Source organism: Nymphalis io, chromosome 1 (genome assembly GCF_905147045.1).
Source record: "Nymphalis io chromosome 1, ilAglIoxx1.1, whole genome shotgun sequence".
Taxonomy (NCBI): domain Eukaryota; kingdom Metazoa; phylum Arthropoda; class Insecta; order Lepidoptera; family Nymphalidae; genus Nymphalis; species Nymphalis io.
The window spans coordinates 11,425,668-11,453,559 of record NC_065888.1 but is presented as its reverse complement, the minus strand read 5'-3'; the positions used below and the strand labels follow the sequence as shown (position 1 = coordinate 11,453,559).

Sequence of the window (27,892 nt, the reverse complement as noted above, 5' to 3'; positions counted from 1 at the left end):
ATATTTGTTCTCTATATTTTCACAGGTTATATAATTTTTAGTAGGAAAAATTAGGGCGCGAAAATGACCGAGTGACGTTTGGCAACCAGCCAGGCCATGCTTTGTACTTTAGATTCGGGAACAAATCTAGTGGAAATCGAGTCCAAAGTCTACCAACGTGATCTCAACTATTGGCTATATATTAAAAGCAAACGTGCAACTATACCGGAACGTCAAAGCCTACTCAAATATAATAAATGCCATACCTCAATAAAATAGGGTCATTCTTGTTCTGGGACCTATTCTAGATGTTAGGTTATATGATAAAATCAATTATAAAACACCGATTCTGCATGAAAATTGTACCCAGAATAACCGGTAAGAAACGTTTTTAATATATAATATAACATTTACTTATGATTCTCAGGATTATTTTGCAAATCTTTAAGGCTCTATAATAATTATGATACTTAATTTACTAAGATAATCTATAATATGTAATGAAATTCAAATCTTTTGTTATAATGAAGTTCTCTTTTTTATAACAACCTCAGTCAACTCTGAAGGAAGAACATGAGTTAATTTAATGTGGTCCGTTTTGATTCTTGAGATCTATTTTCTTAACAAAGTCGCAACTAAATTAAAAGAAGGAAGCAGAAACCACTACGATAAAACTTCAATTAATTGCTACTCTTGTTTAGATAAAGAAAAACAAATTACAAAGAAACAATATTCGCGGAGTTTTTTTACTGAAAACTTTTATAGTAAATGCAATTGGACTTGCGTTCCAGTTTTAAGCTTAAGTAAAATAAAGAGCCATGTTTTAAGATTCGTAAAATAATTTATTTCAGTTAATGTAATTAATTCTGTTACTCATCTTATTTGAGTGATTATTGACTTGCAAATTAGATAGATAACTTGAAGAATGTGCGGTGCCTGACTGGATGTGGAAGGCGGAGAATCAGGGGTTTTGACAAACCTTGGGAGAGGCAGAGTCTAGCAGTGAATTATAAAAGGCTGTTGATAATGTCTATGATTTGCAAAACGTTGACTCAAAGTCTCAAAGGCAAAAATAATATTAAACTGCCTGGGTTTGAACATATAATCTTAGTTTAAGGTTCACTTGTTATAACTACTTGGCCATCTCAGCTCTTATAATATCTTAATACATTTGAATCAGTTTAAACATTATGTATTATTGTCACAAAGCTTATTACAAACTTAAATGAGTAGTTTCTGAGCGGGTCATCTTAATACGTAGTTGAACTAGATTCAACTCTATGCTATCAACGTCGGACTTAGGGCGAAGTTTCCTATTGAGAATTTGTTGTGCAAAGTTTGTTTCGACCGAAAGCCGCCATCTAAAACCAAATAAGCTGTTTATCACATAACTTTCCATTTTACTATGTACTGTCTTATATATTAATATCGTTATATCAATAATTTCATTTCAAGTGGTTAAATTATAAATACTTAATTATGATTCATATTTTAAATTACACTTTTATAAATATTTATTTGTAATACTGAAGTAATAAACTAGTCCGTTATTACTTTACTTTTAATAGAAAAAAATTACGTGATTAAAATGACTATTCTTTTAGGTTGAAGGTTTTGTTGCCAACACCAGAGCCAGTATCTGAATGACCCAGCGTCTATTGTAAAGACTGATGTTTAAAATAAAACTATATTTTTTACAAGACTATAATAATAATCAGGGTGAATTTGTTGAATTTTTCTTTATACAATCATCAATGCCTTTATTGATGGTTGTATGATGAAGCACTTGTGACGACAAATAGCCATTCCAACGATACGCATTCTTCATAGATACGTATTTCATACAATGATATTATACGGGTAAACTAATTCTTAATTTTTTTTAATAACAAACCCATTACGCTGCTATCTTTTTTCGTGTTTTCTGCTCAACGATCAAACTGCCAATGCGTTATTGATTTTATCAATTGCTTTCGAGAGAAAACGTGCATACTCTATAAAATTGCTTATGACTGACGCCATTGATATCCAAGGTAATTTGTTATTCATGACTATTGTAATTGACAGCTGCATGTATAAGCGGGTAATAAACGCAAAGATTTGTTAATTAAGGTCAACAATTCACAACTAGCACTGCAACATCTGGAAGAAATTATATTGTTCACGCTAGATGTAGTCGGTAATTAATCTCTGTCAATCCAACGTAGTTTAATTAATTACACTTCTTGCACCATAATTTCTAACGTCAACAACTTAACATCTTTAATCACAATCTTGTTAAAGTTTAACTATTATATTTAGTAACAGTACATCAATGTCCGGTGACTATATTCAAGAAACTTGTTCTTTGATTCGTTTTGCGTACGTGTGGTGGAATTTTCTTTCGTAAGTTACCACCACATAACATCCATACCATCTCTGAATACATCTATATATATCTACACACAACATCTGGATCAATAAAGGTCAATATAAAAACTGAACACCAGAAGACAATTAAAAGTATACACTCACATCAGTAATACTAAATATTCGATTGTATAATACTAAATACTGTCTGAAAATAAAAACATACAGGCGCATAAAAAATAAATCTGTCTGCGTCTGTGATGATTTAATCATTTAAAAAATATGTATATAATACAATAACGGATTTTAGAGATAAGAAATAATAATATGTGTGAAGTAATGTTTTCATTATATTTCGAAGCATTTCCAAATTCTGGTGCCATATTTGTTTCATGAATAGGTATTTTATGTTTTTCCACATTGACGTCATCATCATCCACCACCATCACCATGGCACGCCAATAAGCTTCAATTTAAGTGTTAAAAAACTTTTAATGAGAAAAAATAATCAGTCGTATTATGTTCATATTATGGACCATGAATAGTCGTATACAATGCCCGCCATAATCTGAGAATAATGCGTTGCTGCGACAAAAAATGTTATATAACTTTGGCGGAGCTGCTCACAACGCGGTAAATGAGATAAAAACTTGGTGCGCTGCGAACGTTTCAAACTTAATGTTGGTGTTCGTTTTAACAATTAAAATACTACAGATATATTTATACTTAAAAATGTGATTTAACTAGAAAATATGCTCTTAGCAAACAAATTAATTTTTTCACCATTTTGGTGTTTTAATATGGATGTACTACTTTCATTTATTGCTTTATTGCACATTGCTTTACATGTTGATTTGGAATCATTTACCTACTTGGAAGTATTTATTCGTAACAGATAATTCGATGACAGTAATGACTTCTGAACGAGTTTTTCTATTCAATCCGACAGCTACAAAGACAAATAATATTATAAGAGATAATCGATCCCAAGACTTAGTCGGTTACTGCACGAAACGTCGTTAGCAATTTGGATCTCGTAAGTACAGTAAGAAGTACTTGTTTTTATGACTTCCTTCGCATTAATGTCTATGATGGTTATGATATAAAGTTTTTTGAAGCCAAAAAACTAAAAGTAAAAAAAATATAATATAAGTGGAGAAGCATCTATCAAGCTTTAATGACTTTAATACATTTTTTGACTATAAAAATTAAACGAGTATAATTCTTATATAATACTAGATTTTTATAATACTGAAAATGAAAACGAACTATCAAAATTTTATAACATAAAATGAAAATTTAAATTGGATCAGTATAAAATATTCTCGAATATTACATAAAATGTCTCAACATTTTATAAGAGAGGTTTATAGAGGTCGAATTTTATATTTTGTGATTTATATAAACTGTATTTTATGTATCATCAAAATATTATTACAGTGTACGTATGTAAATACGTATCCGCTCATCAAATGAGGTTTTATATAAAAAAAGGTATTTCTATTTCTAGAAGAGATACGAGAGATTGGTTTCTAATAAATAGACACAAAAATATCTCTTAGACAATTTTATTCACATTACATATATTTAGTCGTAGTTATGTATATCATAAATATGTTTATTAAACAATTTATGTATTTCATTATGTTTTTTCAATATGTTAATTTATTGTGCAAGCCAGTCTGAGCATGTCCCACGAATGTTATGCTATTAGTTCAGTTTTCACTAAAACAGATATTCGGTAAATTATATGAGAACGCAAAGAGAACTCTATATAAACTCGCACATCGTATTTGATTTCACAGAGCATATTTGGTGCATTTTTTCCTTTGTGAAAAACAAACTTTTGACGGTCGGGGAAGCGTAACTGGAAAACGCATTAACTTTGTGATATGGATGAATTTTGTATGTTTTTTTGACCCGACACATTGACAAAAACAAAAAAGACTTTTTAATTCGAATATTCAGCTACCAACTTATTTATAAACTGCAAGGAAAGACTGTTAAGTTTGCTTTTGTACAGGATAAAGATATTGGACACACGTAATAGGTATCTGAGCTTAACGAATACTGAAATTACGGGAGATGACTTGTCTTTTAGCTAAAAGGAAAATAGTTTTACGGAAACAATTTTGGAAGACAATGTGTGTCACGAAGATGTTGTTCATATTTAATGTAATTACAAACATACTTTGCTTATTGTATTCGACGAAAACAAACGGATAATAACTGCAACTTCAGTAGAACATCCAAATAGAAAAGTCTTGGATTAACGACTGTCGTCTTACTTTGTTAAAGTCATTAGTAGCAGGCGGGATCGATAGCTAAGCGTTTCCTTCGAAGCACGTAATCGCTATCACATATCACTGGGCTATGGCTTCTGGTCAATTTATATAATACTAGTTGTGTCCGTTCATTCGCTATATAAATTTGGATTATAGATGCCTATTTCATACATTTTATATTGGTTGAACTTTTTACTTACTGCTCTGCTTTTCACAGCGTTATAAAGCCTTCCCTAAACAACAGACATTCGAAATTGTAAATTATCGCCAATCTCTCAACCTTTACACTATATAATCAAATTAGATTAGCATTGAATTTGGATTATACATATATACGTGTATGTATTATACAGTTCGAATCACGCAATTGCCCCCACATGACTTTACAGACGCATAAAAAAAGTTAAGTGGAACTGCTACCTAATTTTTGAAACAAAGACATTCAACCATACGAACTCACCCACTTTAATAACGACAATAATAAACAGCGTATTTCAACAATTAAGTAACAATCCTTGCGTAAGCATTTCAGTTTACTTTTATCTTCATGTTAACAGAACTCATTAATATTTACCAAATTAAAAATAGATATATTTAAATACGGTGGAATTTATAAAAATCCAATGGAAATCCAACGGCGGCTACGTCCAAGCCGAATATAATTAAGATTCATGAACTCAATTTATTCCGCTCAAACAAATTAAAACTGATGATAATTGTTCGGACATCAAATAAATGAATAAATAATTATGAATTTTCAGTTTTGCGGTACTGGAGTACATATTTGTTATTATTTCAATACTTATTTTTTTTTTACCTGCATCATCGGTCTATAAATATCGTATAAGGCTGCAAATACTAACATCCCAGGTTCAAATCCCAGGCAAGGAATATAAAAAGCTAATGTGTTTTTCTGTCAAGCAATTTTCACAAACAGACCGAAGTTAGGAAATTGGTTGTGTTACAATCCAGTGCCTTAAAGCATAAAATACCGTGAGCCCTACCTCAGATCTCTCTCTGGTCGTGTCGTATTGCAATTTCATCGGACTACGAGACTTAGGGTATAGAGTCACATCAGTGTTAGACGTTATACATATAGTATATGAAAAGACAGAATAAAATTTTATTTTCTTACAATTTTGTGGCATTTCGTAATTCTATATCTTTAAAATTTATTATTATTTATTTATTATTATACTTATTTCTTTATCTAACATTAAGAACAAACGAATTTGACTTTCAAGGGACAATTAATAAGACAATTAGTAAGATATCATATACACAATTTTCAGATGAAAGGAATAATCCATTACGAAAATATTTAAACACGAACATAAACGTAAAAAAACAATTGTTATGTATAATAAATTATCTTAAAATTAATTTTATTGTGTGTACAGTCTAAAAATAGGATATTAACAGTAACATGTGATCAAGTAACTGACAAGAGACAGAATTTAATTTGACTCTCGTGTACCGCTCCATAAAGTGTACAAACATCCGGACGTGGAAATCCGGTTCACTGGTAATTGTTCATAATTAATTTATATTACATAGACATCATATAAGACACTGATTGTGTTTAATAAACCAGTACAGGACAGTAAAGTAACAGCCTGTAAATATCCCACTGCTGGGCTAAGGCCGTCTCTCCCTTTTTGAGAAGAAGGTTTGGAGCTTATTCCACCACGATCATCTAATGCGAGTGGAATACACATGTATTATAAAATTAGACACATGCAGGTTCCCTCGCGATGTTTTCCTTTACCGAAAAGCACGACATGAGTTATAAACAGAAATTAAGCACATGAAAATTCAGAGGTGCTTGCCCGGGCTTGAACCCACGATCATCGATTAAGAATCACGCGTTCTTATCACTGGGCCATCTCAATAAACCAAAACAACTAAATTAATAATAAGAACAACAATATTGTTATTACATTAATGTGAAGTATTTTTATAACTAAAAGGGACACGTAAGTTTAATTGAAAAAGATTTTGTTGTAGAAGTAATAAACATATTAGTATTTGTATTTTTTATAGGTTATAATAGCTAGGAAATTAAATGATAGATGAATTGTGTTCTTACAAAAATAAATAAAAAGTAAGACTTTCACCGTTTATAAGTAGTTTGATGAAATAATTCATTCTCGTAGACATAATCATAGCGCAAGCTAAGACCCAAACTAAATAAAATATTTATTTCTATAAAACTGATACATCTGATTGCATATGAATAAAACAAGTATGTGTAGAAATTCGCGAACCATAGTCGCAAAAATCTCAATATGACTTTTGTTATAACCGCGCTGTAACTGTAGCCGGAAACGAATGACGTATTGAAAAAGTTTCAATGATTGCACGCCAACAATCACAGTGATTTCAGACGTGCATTTCATAGTTCACCATTTGAATTCGTGAATACAAAATATTTCATATTTGTTTTGAATTAAAAGTTTAAATATTCTAACGCAATATTTAAAATAAATGCAAAACTTCTTAGGCATTTGTTTAAATTACCAAGTGAAGTCAACAACAACTCATTTTTATAATAACTTTTTTTTAAATATTAGTCTATTATCCGCCTTGTTGAAGATAAAAAGATTTTGGTGTGTTTATATTAGGCTAACAAGATTGTGAAACTATTTAAATTAAAAAAAAAACTAACATTAGTTTTTCCAATATTCAAATTCGTAGTCTATAATGTTACGCAAATATTGTCAATGGTTATATTATACATTTAATTAGTACTTATATCATTATTGTTAAAAAATGTAAATTTTTAAAAAAACGTGAAATGCCAATATTTATAAATTATTTTAAAATCGTTATATATAGTTGCATTCAGATCGTTATATATAGTTTTCGAAGTAACTTAAACCTTATATAACTTTATAAATGATTTTAAATTTATTGAAACGAAACTAAATAGATGCAACTTGGAAATCCAAGGAATGCGTCAGTAAAAAATGTATTAACATATTCGTTATAGTTTTTACGTAATAAGTAGTAAATCGAAATCACGCTTCCAATATTTTCTCTGACTATTGTGCTATACAAACAAATGTTTCTGTTAAGTTATCTAGCTACTTATGTTACTAAGAGGACAAATCCATTAATAACTATTTCATTTATAAAAAAAAAAAGAAAAAACATTTTATAATTGACGTATTTTAATAAAAAAAATATATGTAAGAACCCAAAATGGTTTCTATCATAAGAATGTATATTTTTATTAAAAGCAAATTTTAAACAACACTACTGTAACTTCATAACCGATGCTCTCTATAAGTTGTGTAATTAACAAAGTTACGGAGCACACGTAGCGATAATGTGATCACGCCAAAAATATTCGTCCTGTCGACGTTATCGCATTAACGTTAACAAAGGTCAGCCCTTGACATTCTAGTATAAAGTTCCTTTTCGTATTACATTGAATTATTATGTTCATGCTTGTTTTTCATTTTCTCTTTACTATTTTTAATGTTACCATTTTCTTAATTTTTTTACATACACATATTATATTATATAATTTACTGGTGGTAGAGCTTTGTGCAAACTCGTCTGGGTAGGTACCCTTCAACCATCAGATATTCTACCGCAAAACAGCAGTACTTGGTATTGTTGTGTTACGGTTTGAAGGGTGAGTGAGCCAGTGTAATTACAAACACAAGGGACATAACATCTTAGTTCCCAAGGTTGGTGGCGCATTGGTGATGTAAGCGATGGTTAACATTTCTTACAATGCCAATGTCTATGGGCGTTGACCATTTACCATCAGGCCCATATGCTCCGTCTTTTCATTCTGTAAAAAAAATATATTGGCATTGATTTTTTAACACATTTTAATATCAACAAAACTGAACTGTACTTACAAGGCGTGTCAAATCAAATCAAATAATCTGTATTCTTAATAAGCTTTCATACATCCTCAAGTGACAAAACTAAATTAAATGTAGGTACCGCAGGTTCAAAATGTCGATTTTACCGAAAAAAGCCGGCAAGGTACTCAGTAGTGACATTATTCTACCAATTTACTGACGTAGGTTAGTTGTGAGAGCTTCAAAGCGATGATGTTACATATCAAACAGGTACTCGTCATAATTAATAGGAGTGCATAACAATAAGCCGGTTTGCTTAAAGGGCACGGCTATGTTTGCATTAGTAATTGCGCTGGGAATGTAAGCTGTATTGCGGAAGATTTTTCTCTATATAATATTTAAATACCTAGAAGTGAGTAAAACATCGCAATATAAATATTTAACGTGAAATTGCTTTTTACATATTCAAGTATACAATCTTAATATTGCGCTTTAAGCTGATTCAGTATATTTTAATATAATTCAGCTATCTTGTTTTATAATTATAAAACGCATTGGATTCTGCTTAATAAAGTAAAATTTGATTAACATAAAATTGAAGCGAGCTTTTATATTATATAACGTGAATTTGAATTGAATTTCACCGAGTTTCTACCAGAATGTTTTCTATTCTCAATAATAAATTTCATTGTACCTTGTTCTATAAGTCTCGTTTTAAAGACGAACTGGGTCGTAAGTAAATTACATACGTTGTTTACTCGCTCCAGAACTTGTTGACAATCGTGCAATTTGTGCTTAGTCTTTACCAACTTCTTCTTCAAGCACCATTTTATTCCGCACTTCGACTAAGCCACATTTTTGTGTATTGCCTTCGAACTAATTTTCTGTTAGAAATAAAAATTTTATATCAAGAACAAGTGATATTTGCCTGATTATGTTATTGATATATATATATATATATATATTGATAAGAGGCTTCGAATATTTTTTTTAGTGTGACAGTCTGGAAAATTTTTAATTAATGTCGACAGATTAATGAGCAACAGACCGCCTAGACTAATATCGTATCCAATCCTAACACAAGCTAATATTTTTTTATTTAAAAAACCTATTTAAAAAAAAGCGTTTTAGCTACAATATACCTGGTATTGGTGTAAAATTAAACTAAACTATGAAAGATATTATTGAAATTTCTTCTTAATTAATTTCCGCGATAAAGCTTTTTAAAATGATTTAAGTGGCCTTAATTATAACAGATAGAAATTCAGATTATTATATAGTACAGCCAAGTATTTATGTGTTTTCAAACCATATGTATTTTATTTACAGGTGACACTGACGAACATGGCTTACCCAAGGAAAAGGACAAGAACTGCGACACCACCCTCTATCTCTATCATGTAAGTAACAATTAAACATTATCTCTTAAAAAAATCTGTATAAGAATATCTTTTTTATGAAAAAAAAGGATGTGTCTAAATCCACAAAGCTGGTCCCATGCGAATTTGCGAATATATAGGTCTCGAAATAATTTCAGACGTGTTGGATTTTCTACGATGTTCCTTCATCTTAAACCATACAATATGTGTAAATGTAATTTAAGAACCTTGTCATCCTACTGAAAAGAGAACTTGTAAATTAAAATTATGAGTAGATCTTCATTTTCTATTCACTGAAATATCTCGACTATACATCAAAAAGTAAGTCTTAATTTTGTGTTCTATTTATTTTAATTAAAATAATAAGTTCGAATAATTATATCAAATATAAAATGTACTAAAATATGCGGAAACTCGCCAAAACTTCTAGAAATATTCAGACACGATTACTTTTCATACCGGAATCCAAACAAACGTTATTAATTGCCAGTAGAACATCTTGGATAAACGATTTCTAGCTAGAATATTAAGCAGTTATCTTATGAATGTTTTGCATTATTTAATAAATCCGCAGTGCCGAAATATTTTAAAGACAATTTGTGCTTATAATATATAGTTAGTATCATCGTAAATCTTAGAATAATTACGAGCACGTTGCACGGCTAAGCACCGGTATCGCATCACACTTAATACTGTTTGCTCCGTAAATAACGTCCAGCCTAATATAATGCCGACGAGCTACGACGAAATTTCAGTCGAATATTCGTTTTCTTTTTACGCTGTTTACATTTTAATACCACCGTCTGGTGTTTCTTCAGAGCGATAAATCTTATATTTTCATACCATCTCGGATATTGCTTTCTTAAAGATTAACTTCATACAATATTCCTTTTTCTTCGTGAAAGCATCCAACATATTCGAAAAATATAATGCGCCTGTTTTAATGTAAGATACATTAAAACTTTTGTTCTTTTACATTTTGTTTTGGATTTATTTCACATGTTGTATTATTGCAAAACTAATCTCTATGATTGACTTCCTTACAAAATAAACTTTCACGTTTCAGTTTGTGGAAAATGTAAGTATTAAAAAAAATTGCATTACAGTTTTGTTCAAAAAAACCTTTACTAACTTTATTAATGAACATGTTTATTTGTCTGGTAATGAATCTTAAATTATTTTAACCTTGGTGATTATTAAAATTAAGCGTTAAAAAATGAACAAAGAATCACAATATCTGAACGAATATAATGCAAAATAAGCAACACCAGTAAAATGTTTTTAGATCAGCAACAATCTACACCCGACCTATCATAGCAATAGTAGTCGCGCGTATCGCGCTCGTAGCCCACTTCAAGGCATCGTAGCATCGTAGCGCTACGACCCAATTTCTTACATGAACAAACTTCTTTGATTTTACGCTATCTTAACTAAGAAATTTAAATTTAACAATGAATAAAAATACATTGCATTTAAAAATGATATTAAATTCTTCGCGAAGTAAGCGATCGATCCTGTCTCGAAAATGTATGCAAACTTACATCTTTATTTAATTTTAAAAAATCATCATAATAAGATTAATATTTATATCAACAGGTTTAGGCGTACTGGTGGTAGAGCTTTGTGCAAGCTCGTCTGGGTATGTTAGCTTAGGTTAGCTCACCACTACCCACTCATCAGATATTCTACCGCAAAACTGCAGTACTATTATTATTATTATTACTATTTGGTATTGTTGTTTTCCGGCTTGAAGGGTGAGTGAGCCAGTGCAATTACAGGCACAAGCGACATAACATCTTAGTTCCCAAGGTTGGTGGCGCATTGGTGATGTAAGCGATGGGTAACATTTCTTACAATGCCAATACCATACCATCAGGTGGCCCATATGCTCGTCCGCCTTCATATTCTATAAAAATAAAAATAAAACATTTTTGTTATAAATTTCTCCATTTCAAAACTGTAAGAAAAGTAATAAATGCGAGATTGAATGCGGGATCCGCGTAAATCCGCGTTAAAACCATCATAATATGCCAGTACAATGTAATCGAAATTGAAATTTGTACCCGAAACGAGAGCATATCTGTTGCGTTCATTTAAATTAAAATAAATCTTCAAAATGCGTCTACAATCATACAAATAAATAAAACATTTAGGTACACTTAATCATTTAATTTTGTACTTATAGAATTCAATTGAGTTTGACTTATGGAGTTTTAGAAATTGTATTACCTAGTATAAAAGACTTCTAAATTCTGATATTGAAATGTAATTCTAATCTGTTTTAGTTGATTGGAATATTATTTTTTTATAGAAATATTGAGTATTTCTTTTTCTCAATGACGAAATGAAAAACACCTGAGTCTAAGGGATTTTTGTTAAGTAATACCGTCAATTGAACACATGAATTTTCAATTGACTAGTTGTGTTCACATTTAACATAGGCAACTAATCATTCTATCTGAAAAGAATTCTAAAGGAACATTGGCGTCGGGCAGGCGGATGGTCGCAAAAGTCTGCCAATTCTTGGCAATGTAATTAACAAACTGCTCTGACCCCAAGTAAATAGGATAAGGGCATATAAAAGATGAAGATGATTTAGTGTTACTTTTTAATATTTTATAAGCTTATCATTATTATATCTTAACATTGTATGACAAAATGTATTGTAATACAATTGATATTGATTTTTAAATTGAACATGTTGTGCTTTTGATAGTTTATGAGTTTTGTATTTTTTACCTTATAATTAAGGATAAGAAATAAAAAAATTCAAAACATTCAAAAACATAATTATATTAAGTAACAATAAAATTCTATGCGCTTTATCCTTTTCTTTATACCCTTTAACTGTAGCGACGATACAAAGTCAGTTACTCCTTTGTTGGAAATCCCGGTAAAGGGCCAACCATTTTCAAATAGTTAAGGAACCTTTGTGTGCTGAGAGTAACTATCAACTAGCGACTTTGTTGATGGTAAAACGCTTCAGGAATAAAACGAACCCTTCCAATCTCTTTCACATAAAACTGAAATATGTAAGCTACTACTGGGTAAAAATAAATAACACCACAAGTTATTTGTATTTTCAAACACTTGATTATTTTAAATAATATATAAGAATATTCTAATACTACTTTAACTTTAAATAAATTTTTGACGTTTTATTTCATAATGAATGAAAATTATTATGTCTAGGATTGTTTATTTATTTATTATTTCTTTTCTAGTTTTGTGTTTTTCGCAAAATAAATCTATGGTCTTCCTGAAACTTGGCCTCGAAAAAATGGCTATAGCTATAGCTTTGTAAGAGTTATTGTCATGCTCAAATGTGTAATTATCTCCATTCTGGAGAGTGAGAGTGAGACTGGGAGTGAGTCCCTTACTACGTTGCGAAGACAACCCGACGAGAGATAAAGCAAATGCTCAACGGCTTCTTCAACTTTATTACTACAAAATATTTCTTATCAAAAAAATCCCAATAACTTCAATCGCTAGGCCCAAATTTGAACGCAGAACCTCGGAATCTCCGATCTTATAACCTAGCCGCAAGACCAACGAGGCAGTTAAATTAATCTTCGCCAACTTATATAATACTGTCAGATTATTATATAAATTAAAATTTTTCAGAATACAGATATTAATATGACATTACAAATTGAATTTGAAAAAACTACAGTTAAAACTTCAAGTTCAACTACAGAACACGTAAAATTGGCGCTACAATATTTTGAAACGAGAAAATAATTGAACTCTTGTACAAACCGTTTATCTGAAAGTCGATGCAATTTCACTGACCCCGTTTTCTGTAGTATAATATTCTTTCGAAAATATTGATAAGAGTTTTCCACGTAAATTCGGTTAGCTAGCTGACACTCGGCTTTTATATTATTGTATATTTTTAACTGGTTTTTACTGGTCTAGTATAAACAACACGTGAATAATTACTACTTCTATTTAGTGTAAGGTGTTACTTTTTTCTTAATTTAAATGCCCATTTGTAACTATACTCTTACAAAACTTTTATCTTATATATCGCTGTAAGCGATTACACCGCCGATTTGCTCATCATTTTTTATTTACTTCTTATGTTATCTACTCTTTACATCTTGGGCAACATTGCGTTATTTGATGTCATATATAATATAACATTATGTATTTGACACATTTTTGCTTAAAAATAATATAAAAAATATCTGATGAATTCGTGGTATTCTATATAAAAGAAAAATGTATATCCTTAACATCCCAAGACTTTATGTACACGTTATTTAAGATTATATTATAAATAAACGACAAGAGCGGATATTGGGCGACCTTCGTAGATTATCTGAGGGTCTCAAGCTGAGGCTGCGGCAAAGCCCAAGAGCCATCAATACCAAAAGAAATGAAATGGTGCTCCGAGCTACTCACAGAGGTCAAGCATTCTTGAGTTACGCTTTGCGAATAAATTACTTAGTGTTCTCAACGTCTTCATTCTTTATTATACTGCGTGGCATTGTTGAAAATTTTAATAATTAAAATATATTATTTACTATATATATATATATGTATTAATAAAAGGCCATCTATTAATTTCGATTACGTGTTGAATTTTATCAATACACTTGTATTGAATACTGAACGAATGGACTTGATTACATCAGTAATCCCAAAGAGATCTACATTTTAAATAAAGTGGTGGGTAATGGTGACAGGACAAATGGAAACAAATAGAAGAAGCCGAGTAATAAATGACTCGTGTTACGGCCCGCTGTTTTATTGCAAGTGAAAATTTACAATGGCTGTAACAGTCGTCAGTTAGAAACGTTTCATGATTTGTTTTTTATTGCAAACAAAACAACGAATGGTTTTAGATAGTATTAGTAATTTTTTTCAATAATGTAAATAAAATAAATAAGTTACTATTTTACCAGTTTTGTACAGTATTGTTTTTTCGAAGGATGATCGTATGAATAATTGAAATCATATCGATGCTCGGTAAAACAAACATAATATATATATATATATATATAAAGACACATAACATGCATATTTAAAATGTTTTCAATTACGAATAATATCTTATCTATTTCGTAATGTGGTAGGTTCTGGGTGGAACACTAACCAGTTATTCTATGGCCAAAAAGCAATGCAGTGTTTCATTTTGATTGATGAGTAAGCCAGTGTAACAAGCACATGGAACATAACATTTTATATTCCATGATTAGCGCATTGACTATGATAGAAGTCCTTTGTTTTTCGTGGCTCATTCGTTCGTCTGCTTGTTCATATTGTATTTGAAAAAATCTGAGTTTTAAAACTATAGTTTTATTTTTGTAATAATCGTCTGAATGGAATCTTAGTTCCTAGCCAATTGAACGACGACAAAGTGGTTACTTGATAATTATTTTTTGCTTATATATTTTTTTTTTTCGTTATAACATAATTATACTTATACAAAAATTTATGTAGAAACTATAATTTAGTAGAAATGATAAATATAGTAACTTATAAAAAATACTGATATAATATTTATTATTGAGTACAAATCATTACAAATATGTACACAGATATCACTCGAAGATATTACACAATTTGCAAAGTACGTTCCGAAGCATACTCAGTTATAAGTATTTTATACATGAAACGAGGCCGATGTAAGCAACGTTTCCGGGTCTGAGGACCATTTCAAAGTCTAAGGTGAGCGATGGAAATAGCCCGTGAATAAAAAACGATCACTTTAAAGTCGAGCTCAGGGAAATCTCGTCTCAACGAGAAAATCAAGAAAAAAAGAAGTATATGATCGGAACACTTAAGGACTCTACATTAATATGATAAAAAAAATTAATATGATAAAATAATAAAATATTTACTTTGTAATAATTGTCTAAATACAAAATTTGAGTCAAATCTTTGGAGCCGTTTCCGCGATACACAAAAAAATTATATATACTATAATTATATACAAGACTTGCAAGCTGACTTGCTAATATTTGAAGATATGTACGTAATATATATTTGTTTCAAATTAGAAAATTAGTTAAATGCTAACATTTTTTTTATATCTCATCACAGGAGGAAATCGAAGATCGACCTCGAGCGGCCACTTTCCTTAGTTCTCTGGCGGATTACTCGAACACCATTCCCACTGCATCAGCAGCTGATCCAGATGCTCCCAAGCCGGCACCACCAGCGCGCATGGGCACGCTTATTGGCGTCTACCTTCCCTGCATCCAAAACATCTTCGGCGTCATTCTCTTCATTCGCTTAACATGGGTAGTCGGTACCGCTGGAGCTATTCAGGGATTTTTGATTGTGCTTATCTGCTGTTGTACGGTTAGTATCATGCAACTGACGTTTATAACTAAATTAATCTAACGTTCAATATACCTATACATTTAAAATCTAAATTACACTAATATTTCTATTGTCTCCATATATATTTTAATTAATATTTCATTAACATGACAATAAGCAAATTATAATTTATTAAATAATTAAAAAAAATTTTTTTTGATAAAACACACTGAAACCTCTTATCACAAACTCAAGTTTTGTTGTACAATAAGTCTTTTCCTCGTAGACGATGCTTACTGCGATATCGATGTCGGCTATTGCTACAAATGGGGTGGTCCCAGCTGGCGGGTCATACTTTATGATAGGGCGCTCGTTGGGTCCAGAGTGTGGAGGCGCAGTCGGCATGCTATTCTACACAGGCACAACCCTGGCCGCGGCAATGTATATTGTTGGAGCTGTTGAAATCGTTTTGGTATGAACTTTCCTATTATGACTTTAATCTTATATTTACGTTGCATTTCTAATAATGCCAAATGAATCAAAATATATTTAAACAATTTACTTAATCATTTGTGTAAAGAGTTACTAAATTATTTTATTTATCAGAAACTACTGAATTGACTTTCGATAAACTTTCGCCTAGCATAAACTAATGAAAAAAAACGTAATAACGCCTAGTGATGTATTTTATGTGGTTATTCGGGTTAGCATTACGAGTGCATTAGAGATATGGTATGAAATTTATGTTTTCTGAAATAATACTATAAACAGATCATCCCTATAATATTTTAGCATAAGCTCATAAAACGGCGGGCTTCGTACTATAGAGTAAAATATTATGACGTCATAAAACTATACACGTAGCAGAGGAATTCGATTCAAAAAATCTATTATAAGATATTCATGTATTATTTTACATATCTAACCTTTTAAATTGCGATTATAGATTTTCAAGATAGTTTTAAAATATAATATATTTATATGCAGGATTACAATTGTGTCGTCACTATTTTTCTTTAATTAAAATATAATATTCTGATCACTAGACGTACATGGCGCCATGGATGTCCATATTCGGCGACTTTACCAAGGATCCAGAAGCTATGTATAACAACTTCCGAGTGTACGGCACTGGGCTACTGCTAATTATGGGCATGGTGGTGTTTGTTGGAGTGAAGTTTGTTAATAAATTCGCAACGATTGCACTAGCCTGCGTCATACTTTCAATAACCGCTGTCTATGCTGGCATTTTCGTCAACTTTAACGGAAACGATAAACTTCAGTAAGCTTAAGAACCTATACTTGGGTTATATATTTATCTATATTTACTTGTTATTGCTAACGTGAAAAAACGTTTTAGGATGTGTGTACTTGGGAAGCGCTTATTGAAAGACATACATATTGACAACTGCACTAAAGATATCGGCGGTGAATTACATCAACTATTTTGTGCTAACAATACTTGCGATCCTTACTATCAAACACATGAAGTTAGCGTAGTTCAAGGCATTAAGGTATTTATACTTACCTTCCATTATTTCATGACCGTATTTTTATTGCATAATCTGTAACTTTGCTATTTGTTTCATAACAGGGTTTGTCAAGCGGAGTATTTTTCGATAACTTGCAAGATTCATTTTTACAACTTGGTCAGTATGTTGCGTACGGAAAAGAACCTGATGATATTGAACAAATGGAACGCCCTACCTACAACCAAATTTACGCTGATCTTACTACCACGTTTACTATCTTAATTGGAATATTCTTCCCATCCGTAACAGGTATAATAGATAAAGATAATACGTATAATCAGATAAATATAAAAGAAGGACATTACACTAATCTTTTTTTGTTGTCATCTTTAGGGATTATGGCCGGTTCTAATCGTTCTGGTGATTTGGCTGATGCCCAAAAAAGTATTCCTATCGGTACCATCTGCGCTATCCTTACAACATCGACTGTTTATTTGTCTTGTGTGCTACTTTTTGCTGGAACTGTGGATAATTTGTTGCTCCGTGACAAGTTAGTAAAATATTTTTCTTTTTTATGTCTTATATGCTCCACAACTTGTTCGATATTGCGAAATAATTTTCAATCCATTTTTAACTTTTTTATTTTTTAATCTAGTTAGTTCTTTTATTTTTTTTCAGATTTGGTCAATCTATAGGTGGAAAACTTGTCGTGGCTAATATGGCATGGCCAAACCAATGGGTTATTTTGATTGGATCGTTTCTTTCCACGCTTGGTGCAGGATTACAATCTTTGACTGGAGCTCCGCGCTTACTTCAAGCAATAGCCAAAGATGAAATCATACCGTTTCTAGCTCCATTTGCCGTTTCTTCGAGCAGAGGCGAACCTACTAGGTTACAATTTTATTTTAAACAAACGAAATATTTGAAATAGCATGCCTACAAAAAACAAAAAAATATTTCTAATAAAAAAAATCCACAGGGCTTTACTTTTAACGATGTTGATCTGTCAGTGCGGCATCTTACTCGGCAACGTCGATATCCTCGCTCCGCTACTTTCGATGTTTTTCCTCATGTGCTACGGTTTTGTGAACTTGGCATGCGCCTTACAAACATTGCTAAAAACCCCCAACTGGCGTCCAAGATTCCGATACTATCATTGGTAAGTTAAATTATTGTATTTCTAAAATTTAGTTAATTTGAATATATCGTTAGAACTAAACATATTTTTATTTTAAAAATTCGAGGTCCCTTTCTCTTGCTGGTCTAACGTTGTGCATCTCTATCATGTTTATGACGTCATGGTTCTACGCTCTCATCGCTATGGGTATGGCTGGACTTATCTACAAATATATTGAGTATCGAGGGTAAGATGCATAAAAATATGATTCTTATAAATTATTAAAAATAAAAAGTACTACAACTATAAGTTAATATTTTGACATTTTACAGTGCCGAGAAAGAATGGGGTGATGGACTACGTGGTTTAGCTCTGTCGGCTGCTCGTTACTCCTTATTGCGTCTTGAACAGGGTCCTCCGCATACAAAGAACTGGCGCCCACAAGTTCTTGTACTTGCGAAACTGAATGATGAACTCAGTCCCAAATATCGTAAAATGCTAGCCTTTGCCAGTCAACTGAAAGCTGGTAAGGCACACACACATCTTTTGGACTCAGAAAATAAATTTGAAGTATTTTATACCTAATAATAAATATATGTCTCAAATTAACTATAGGTAAAGGCCTTACGGTGTGCGTATCGGTCTTGGGTGGAGACTTTACACGACGGGCAGGTGAAGCATCTTCGGCTAGGCAGAATTTACGCAAGTGCATGGATGAAGAAAAAGTTAAAGGATTCGTTGATGTTCTTGTATCTCACAGTATTGCTGATGGCTTAAGTCACTTGTACGTGTATTTTTAATATAATTTTACAGAAGTACTCCAAAAATATAATAGTATTAGGAACACGCAATGCGTTTTGGATTTTTTATATATGTACTTAATGATTTAATATTATTTTCTTACACGCAATATCAGCGTTCAAACAACTGGTCTCGGCGGATTAAAGCCCAATACGGTGATTGTGGGATGGCCCTATGGATGGCGACAATCGGAAGACGAGCGCACTTGGCAAGTATTCTTACACACCGTACGAGCTGTCACGGCCGCAAGAATGGCAATGTTGGTGCCCAAGGGGATCAACTTCTTCCCTGACTCTACTGAGAAGGTATAGTTTTCATTATTTCATTGTATGAATATTATTAATTTAAATCATCAACATATGATAGACAATTTTAAAGAAAGATTTTCATTTCAATAACAAGGGTACAATAAATAACTAGACTTTCTTTGTGGTTTCGCTAACGAAACTATAATAATATTGATAATTTTTGTAGGTGTCTGGTAATATTGATATTTGGTGGATCGTTCACGATGGTGGCATGCTGATGTTACTCCCATTCCTCCTAAAACAACACCGTACATGGAAAAACTGCAAGATGCGTATTTTCACTGTTGCCCAGATTGAAGATAATTCTATTCAAATGAAAAAAGACCTTAAGATGTTCCTCTATCAACTACGTCTGGAAGCAGAAGTTGAAGTAGTTGAAATGGTAATTAAGATATATAATAGCCATAAGACAATCATAAGCCAGAATAATGTAATATACTACTTACGATTAGTTCACATTAAAGTTAAAATATTGAACTATCATCATACTATGATGTCATACTTATTCTTCTAATATGATTAGCTGTCGTTCGCTTGAAAATCGCAAATTGATAATAATAATATACAAAGGTGATCATAACTACTATTTTAAAATTACAGACTGACAGCGATATAAGCGCTTATACTTACGAACGAACCTTGATGATGGAACAACGCAATCAAATGTTACGGGAACTCAGACTTAACAAGAAGGAAACTCTCGGAATGGTAAGTTGAAACAAAATAGTTAAAACTTTAATATAAATCACTAAAATCATTGTGGATATAAAGCTAAAATTTTCATATTAGCTGTGTATTTATTACATGTGCTATGTATTTGTAAAAATGAAGCGTGGCTTGTATAACTGCACAATATGTATAAAGTTTTAAATAACTAATATGCCGTTTGTCTATCGCTGCCGATACAGATGCAAAATTTGGTGGACTATCGTGAACAAAATGCTGAGGAGAAGTTGCCTCTGGTAAACTGGATACTTTACCCTCGATCGAGTCCACTTTTAATATGCATTTTAGAACCTATTCGTTCCCTAATATTTTATAATTAGCTCTCTCATTTCATATCATCATTACGCCCTGGCTTCACGATTGTTTATCGGTACATTTTTGAGTCTGGTCTGATTTCTTGATCTTTGCTTCCTACTTGCTTTTGTTCTCTTAGCCTATTTTAATATTCTTCTATGTTCATTTCTATGCTATATCATTAATGCTAAGCATTCCTGACTCTTTTACTCATTTAATTTGTAACTGTTTTTACCTTCCCATATGCTAAACCGCTTAACATTCACTGAACATTTATTGGCTTTCGGTGTTAACTCTCTGTATTTATTTTCTACATATTTTTTAACCATATCACAATATTCTTGTTCGTACTGTGGTGCACTTCTTAAAATTAGAAATAAATAAATATTGTTTTTTTTTTAAGTTAGTAATACGTGTTCTAGACAATATTTAAGTGTTCAGACATGTGTGTATAGACCAGACCTACTTTACAAATTTTCAAAAAAATAAAATACGTTTTTCTGTAGTGTCTTTTTATATAAACTCTTAATTGACTGTAATTATTTCATAACTCCAATATAAAAGTATTAAACATATTTTTTTTATAGGTACAAGCTATAGTTGACCACCACCATGCGGATATCAAGACTGCTAGCAAGGTCCGTTTCGCTGAACCAGGCTCCGATCCTGCCCCTGATGATGCACCATCTCCTCCTCTTGCTGAGAACGATGACAAAGACAAGGATGAAAAGGTGATTGTAAATAACATAAATATATGTGGTACGCTAGCTGTAATTACACTCTTGAATGTGAGATAGGTTGCAAAAATACTTAAAAATCCACATTAATATTGTGGTAATTAATACAGTTAACATGAGATAAATGCGATCAGATATATTTATTTTAATCTAAGGATATGAATGGGTTTACCTGAATCATAATTCCTTTTTTTTTCTTTTCGAAATAAAAAGGCAGACCTGAAAATTTGTTAAAAAATCCCCAAATTCTTAAGCAAAAACTAATCATTTGCTTTTTCGTGTTCTATCAATCGCAGCGTTTTATTATTTCATATTTTTATTTTTTGTGTTTTTATTTATATTTTATTTCACACCGAGCTAAAGCACATTAAACTTTAATATTAACAATAAATATATAACCACATAAATATTAAAATTCGACTTTATTCAATTGTTGAAAGCAATTAAATATTGTTTACAATAAACGAACAAAGTCATTAACAAATATAAAGAAAATGTAATATCGATAATTCTGCACTGCCTAATCATTTTATTTTTATGATTATGTTGGTCGAATTATGCATGATATCGCTAATCATAAAGAGTCCTAGCGAATTTACACACGGTGGTCATATGTTTGCAATTAGTTCATTCACATTGATTTGTTCACTTTAGTTTCTCATACCACATTAGCTAAGAGTGGATGTTTGAATGTCAGTAGTCAGTGATCGTTTTACAATTTAAATAATATATGACATCCCGTGTTTCATTCGCCTTGAATCCGTCATGTGCAACGCTCGGTACGCGATACGACCAAATTTAAACGAAATTTCGAAATGGAACGATGAAAAAATTGGGGTAAATATTAGGACGAATTTCGAAGTAGTTTGTTGCACATAATCGATTCAATGTGGGACTCGCCCGATGAACGCTCGCAGTGTGAGTCGCCGCCACCTGACGGCGAGAAGCACAAGGATGGCAACCCCAACGGCGACGTGGGTAACCCCAAGCCCAACATGCCCAACATAACTCCGTAAGTTGAACTTTATGTTTATTTTATTTTAATTAATGAGCAATACTAATTAAATATTTACGAGTGCAATTTACACAACGATTTTTAAAAGTAATTTACTTCAAATTGTTACTTAATATTATCACCATCACACTACATGTTATTATAATTTTTTTATTAAGCACATAATAAAATCTGTTTAAACCAGTCAGACTGACATCATAATTTTATTATTATAAGTCTCCCTCGCCGCGTCTGTCTGTCTTTACTAAGTCTGTACGCAGTAAGAACCTATCTTATATAAAACTTACTGGTGGCTTTGTGCTACACCTTAGGTAAGTACCACATTCCTCTACCAAGTTCCGACAAATTAAACCCGTAGTATTATTACAAGAACAGTGGATACAAATACTTATACCATTATTTAGCAAGGCATTGATAATGCAAGGAGTTCTTACAGAGAGTTTTTTTCTTATTCGGTAACGTAAAGCCGCCTTTTTTATGGAATGAAAACAGCGCCGTCTAGTGACAATAATTGATTTCAAACAAATCACAGTTAACGTCCTTGGTATAAAATAAGTAAAAAAACTCGGATTAGGCACACAGGTAGCTAATACATCCATCTCCCTTCCTAATAGTACTAAATTACTATTAAGAAATAAAACTAAAGCGTCAATAGCGCAATGGTTTACGGAATGTAAAATATATAAATATAATAAATAGCAATGTAAAAGTGCGATCCTAACCTCTTGGGCAATTGTCGCCAAAGCTATAGGTACGTTCAATTGGAGGGGCAAATAAGAATAGTACTAATTATAATATAAATATAAATGGGAATTGCAAAAAAAACGTATCTCCCATAACATAATAACTACGACTAATTTTTTTTTAATACAGTGACGAGGGCACTGTTCGACGAATGCACACTGCTGTGAAGTTGAACGAGGTGATAGTATCGCGCTCACATGACGCACAACTAGTCATACTGAACCTACCTGGCCCGCCACGCGACACCAAACTCGAGAGGGAATCTAACTGTACGTTTGCAAGTTATTTACTTTATTTTCATGAATACAGGACTATTATTATGAACAATTTTTAATAAAAACTAAAATATATATTTCTGCTAAAGAAGCTATTATACATGATGACACGCAACTTAGGCCGAGATAGCTGCCGAGATAATGCTTGCCCCGAGGTTCGAACCCGCTATATTCGATTAAGATTCATGTCTTCGTGCCACTGTGCTTACTACCATCCCGGCTTAAAATAGAAAAAAAATCACTCATATAAACTTTTAAAATTGCAGATATGGAGTTCTTGGAGGTGTTGACAGAGGGTCTAGAGAAGGTGCTGATGGTGCGTGGAGGAGGACGCGAAGTGATCACCATCTACTCGTGAACGCGCACCGCATATACTCTCGCCTCCGTAATATTAATCTTTTTACTACAGGAATATATGTTGAACTATCAGTGCAAAAGTTCGCGCCTTCGAATGCAATTTACAAAAATCTACGTGATATGTTCGTAAATGTTTCATACTCTGTTTTTAAAGGTTCTTTAAATGGATCGAGTTCGCGTCTTGTTGATCGTTATGTAAAATTAACAATCGCATAATAAACCTGCCGCGGATGATCGAAGGGCAGTCGGAATATTATGTTTAATAATTCGTTTGTGTAAAATATCGTATTTACTTACGACTACTAAAATTATATTATATTAAAGTTCGTTTGACGTGTAAATGTTAGATTAGATCTAAATTTTGTTACATTTGATGCTTAGTGGTGATTTAATTAATAAAAATATATTCACTGTTGTATACATACATATGTGTGAAATATTCGTGAATCTTAAAGAGCCTGAACCTAGGTTAGCTCGATGTTTGTTCTGTTATTTTTTAGATTAGTTTTAAGTGGGACTCTGACTAAAGTTACCGACACGCCTCTAAAGATTTTTACTGTATCTCTTTTTTTTTAATAATAACATTTATAATGTTGATGAAATTGTAGATAATTTACAATCATGGAATATTTTATCTAAATTAAATTAACTTTGTAAATAGTTATTTTGTTCTAAGAATATTGTCTGCTCAAGTTAAATATAACATGGGACTGAAGATTAATGAAATTTAAATGTTTACTTCCCGGATCATTCTAGAGACACTAGTCTAGTCATTTGAAAATTGACGATGGAAATTTGTCAACATTTTGTCTACTATTTTTTTTAAATTGTTATATTCAAATTATAATTTTAAAAATCATTATATTTCAGATTTATAACAAACACTATGTATATTTTATAGGATATGTATGTATATTCATTTCTATAGTTAAGTAGAACAATTGTTCGATTTTTCCTTAATTTTTTTAGTCATAACGTCGAAACATAAAAATTATTACGCACATTCGCGTAGTTAGCTGATTTCTTACTGTGATCATTTATATAATGTTTGTGTCATCTCTATTATAATGTAATTGACACCCATATACTTACAAAATGGGTGTTTTATTCATAAGAAAATTATAATTCTTCTTATATATAACGACTTAAAGGACTATGATCCTTGTCAAGATTCTTAGTTATATATAAGGCCTACTATTAAGAAACGTTCGTAATACTATAAGTAATTACTGATATAAATTTGTCATTATTGGAAACGACTTTGCGCTGAGTACAATGTAATGTAACAATTTCTTCTCACCTTTATACTTGCTAGTGACAGGTATTAAATGCATACTGTAAGTACCAACGTCAATGTTAGTTAAGCGAGTTTTAAATGAATAAGTACTATGGAACGCCTTATTTCAGATAATTGAAAAAGGCGAGTCACACAGAATCTTTACTTATTTCTAATATGACTCGGAAAAAAATCTACTATACTTAATCAAGTAAAATTGTCAATTTTTGATTTTGATGTCATTATATAAGAAATTAATGTAACGAGTATTAGGTTACTGCCAAATAGAAATCGATGTTGTAATTCCTAGTCCTTAAGCGATTAGGTAGTTAATTCTAAATTAATTCATCATTCGAAACTTCATAATAATAGTAAATTAGATTGATTGAAAGATAGATAAGTATAGTGCATGATCAATTTTGCGAATATTAGACTATAAACGTAATTAGATTAATTATGAAATCCTCTGAATTATAGACATTAAAAATCTTTGATGGCAGTAACGCTGATTTGAGAAATGGGTACATAACGTCTTATTTGTATATGTACCCCTTTACATTCACCTGGATATTTATCTGTATCATACAGTATTAAATTGTTATGTCGACCGAACTACTTATAAGCTCTACGCAAAAATTAACTACATTGACAGAAATAATATCGATTATTGCATACTTTAACAAAACTTGATTATTTATCGTAAATAATACACCTTATATAAGTTGCAGAATGCTTGATATTTTTATATTTTTTTTAGTATATAAAACTTCTATGTATTTAACTACATACATACAACAACAAAACTGCCCCAAAGTACTTGTAACTAAAACAAAAATCGACGAATGTTAGTGACAGATTATAATGATAATTATAACAGCTTTTACATTTATTACTATGAACTTTTTAACGTTTGCATTTTTATTAAATGCTTCGAAACTGAATAGTGCATATTCTTCACGTGGCATATATCGATTGAAAAACGAATGTCGCACGTACAATGTACTTTTTTAAAAAGCATGATACTGTCACAACATTTTCGATTATTTCATAGACAATGTGAAGGAAGAATGAATGACGACCATAAATTGTCTACAAAAAAAGTGTGCTTGTAGATATTTGTGCCGTGATTTTATCGTGATACATTTTGTGATGTTCATAATGGAATGGTACTTGAGGATTGCATAAACAGATTTCACTTAATAAAATTAAGTAGATATTATATCTATATCTAAATTTCAATATATTTAACGGATTCTTTAAAAGATTATAATAGTAAAGCATATATACGTGGATGTGTTCTTCATCACTTAGTGATATAAAATATATAGAATCATTATAATATTATAGTTGACATATCTTCATTTTACAATACAATAAACAAAAAAAATATATTTATGAATAATCTATTAAACTGTTTTATGCCTATTAATAGGCACTGATAAATTTTTGAGTCGATATTAGTTCAAACTTAATGTCGTTTCCTTTATACAATTTGCACTTGCAATTTAAAAAAGCAATTGAAAATAAAACATTTGACAAGTATATAACGAGAAATAAAAATTTCAATCGACCGCATTAAGTTCACCATTGTTATGTGCCAAAGTTCAAATATAATCTAAAAAAATTACTTTCGGTGAGATTATCTTCATAGAATCTACCAAGTAGAGTTACCATAAGTACATGACACAATTTAAAGTTCAATGAACTTATGGGTATATTTACAACAGATTTTGAAAAAATATTGTGTGGTAGCAATGCTAAGTTGACTAAAATAGTTTATACTTGTACACCATATGAAATGCACATAGATAAATCTAAATTTCAAATAGAAAGAAACATCGTGTTTGTATTTTCAATCTATTTAAAGATACCTATTTCTAGGATAACTTAAAATATAAACATTTAATAAATATACCTAACTCTATCGAGTGTCTTGTAACTTAATAAATAAAAATTGTCTATTTTAGATTTTAGGCTGTGAGCCAGCGTAAAGTTTAAACACATTCATTAAAAATTTGATATTTCAAGCTAGAGTTGCTGTGATACACCATTTGGCTATAAAGTATAGAGAGTATTCATTTCTGGCTATAGCTTTTATTGATAAAAGCTAGATGTTTATCAATAAATGAAATAATATATTTGATTTTACTCAAATCTAGATGCAAATATCATGATTGTGTACTTCTGAATAAAGTTCTATGAGACAAATTACCTGTTGGTTTCAAAAATAAAAAATAAATAAATAGTGATGTAGAATAAATTCTTTTGATTTGTTTAAATTTAACATTTTGATCAACAAATTTATCAAAAACTAGATAAGTTTTCAACTGTAAAAGCTATCTAATAAAATAATTATCTATTCAAATAATAATTCTAGTAAATTAGAAAGTGAGTAAATTTAAGGAAAAAAATGTTATGAGTATAATAAAATAAATTATAATAATGAACGAATTCTTTATTTAACACCCCTATTTAAGTCACAGGAAAATTAAAAAAAAAACTTAATAAGATATTGCTTCATATGGATTTTGACATTTCGATTTGTTGTCGCTGTCGTCTCTAAAAGTTATATAAGTCAAAACTTTTTTTTCGCTGGGAAAATTCATTTATATGTTTGTGGGACTCGTCGGCGCTAAAGGCGCCCGAATACCCACTAAAAAACCAGCGGTACCCATCGGTCTCGT

The 27,892-nt window shown here is 31.1% G+C and overlaps 1 protein-coding gene across 7 annotated transcripts in view; it reads left to right on the top strand.

The window, feature by feature from the left end:
• Positions 1 to 27,659, top strand: part of LOC126772352 (solute carrier family 12 member 6) — a 337,172-nt gene extending 309,513 nt beyond the window's left edge. For 2 of the 7 annotated variants that reach the window (XM_050492693.1, XM_050492726.1), the window contains exons 2-21: positions 9,764 to 9,834; positions 15,865 to 16,125; positions 16,373 to 16,558; positions 17,133 to 17,368; positions 17,447 to 17,600; positions 17,681 to 17,867; positions 17,952 to 18,108; positions 18,237 to 18,449; positions 18,538 to 18,717; positions 18,803 to 18,922; positions 19,008 to 19,201; positions 19,291 to 19,459; positions 19,592 to 19,781; positions 19,951 to 20,166; positions 20,385 to 20,492; positions 20,693 to 20,746; positions 21,392 to 21,535; positions 22,390 to 22,553; positions 23,430 to 23,569; positions 23,842 to 27,658. In XM_050492693.1, the coding sequence (XP_050348650.1) occupies positions 9,764 to 9,834; positions 15,865 to 16,125; positions 16,373 to 16,558; positions 17,133 to 17,368; positions 17,447 to 17,600; positions 17,681 to 17,867; positions 17,952 to 18,108; positions 18,237 to 18,449; positions 18,538 to 18,717; positions 18,803 to 18,922; positions 19,008 to 19,201; positions 19,291 to 19,459; positions 19,592 to 19,781; positions 19,951 to 20,166; positions 20,385 to 20,492; positions 20,693 to 20,746; positions 21,392 to 21,535; positions 22,390 to 22,553; positions 23,430 to 23,569; positions 23,842 to 23,933 (3,236 nt within the window). In that variant the 3' untranslated portion in view covers positions 23,934 to 27,658. Of the gene's footprint in view, positions 1 to 9,763; positions 9,835 to 15,864; positions 16,126 to 16,372; positions 16,559 to 17,132; positions 17,369 to 17,446; positions 17,601 to 17,680; positions 17,868 to 17,951; positions 18,109 to 18,236; positions 18,450 to 18,537; positions 18,718 to 18,802; positions 18,923 to 19,007; positions 19,202 to 19,290; positions 19,460 to 19,591; positions 19,782 to 19,950; positions 20,167 to 20,384; positions 20,502 to 20,692; positions 20,747 to 21,391; positions 21,536 to 22,389; positions 22,554 to 23,429; positions 23,570 to 23,841 lie in introns of those variants that run through there. The other 5 variants (XM_050492701.1, XM_050492719.1, XM_050492709.1 and 2 more) reach the window with 5 other exon arrangements.
• Positions 27,660 to 27,892: the final 233 nt, after the last annotated feature.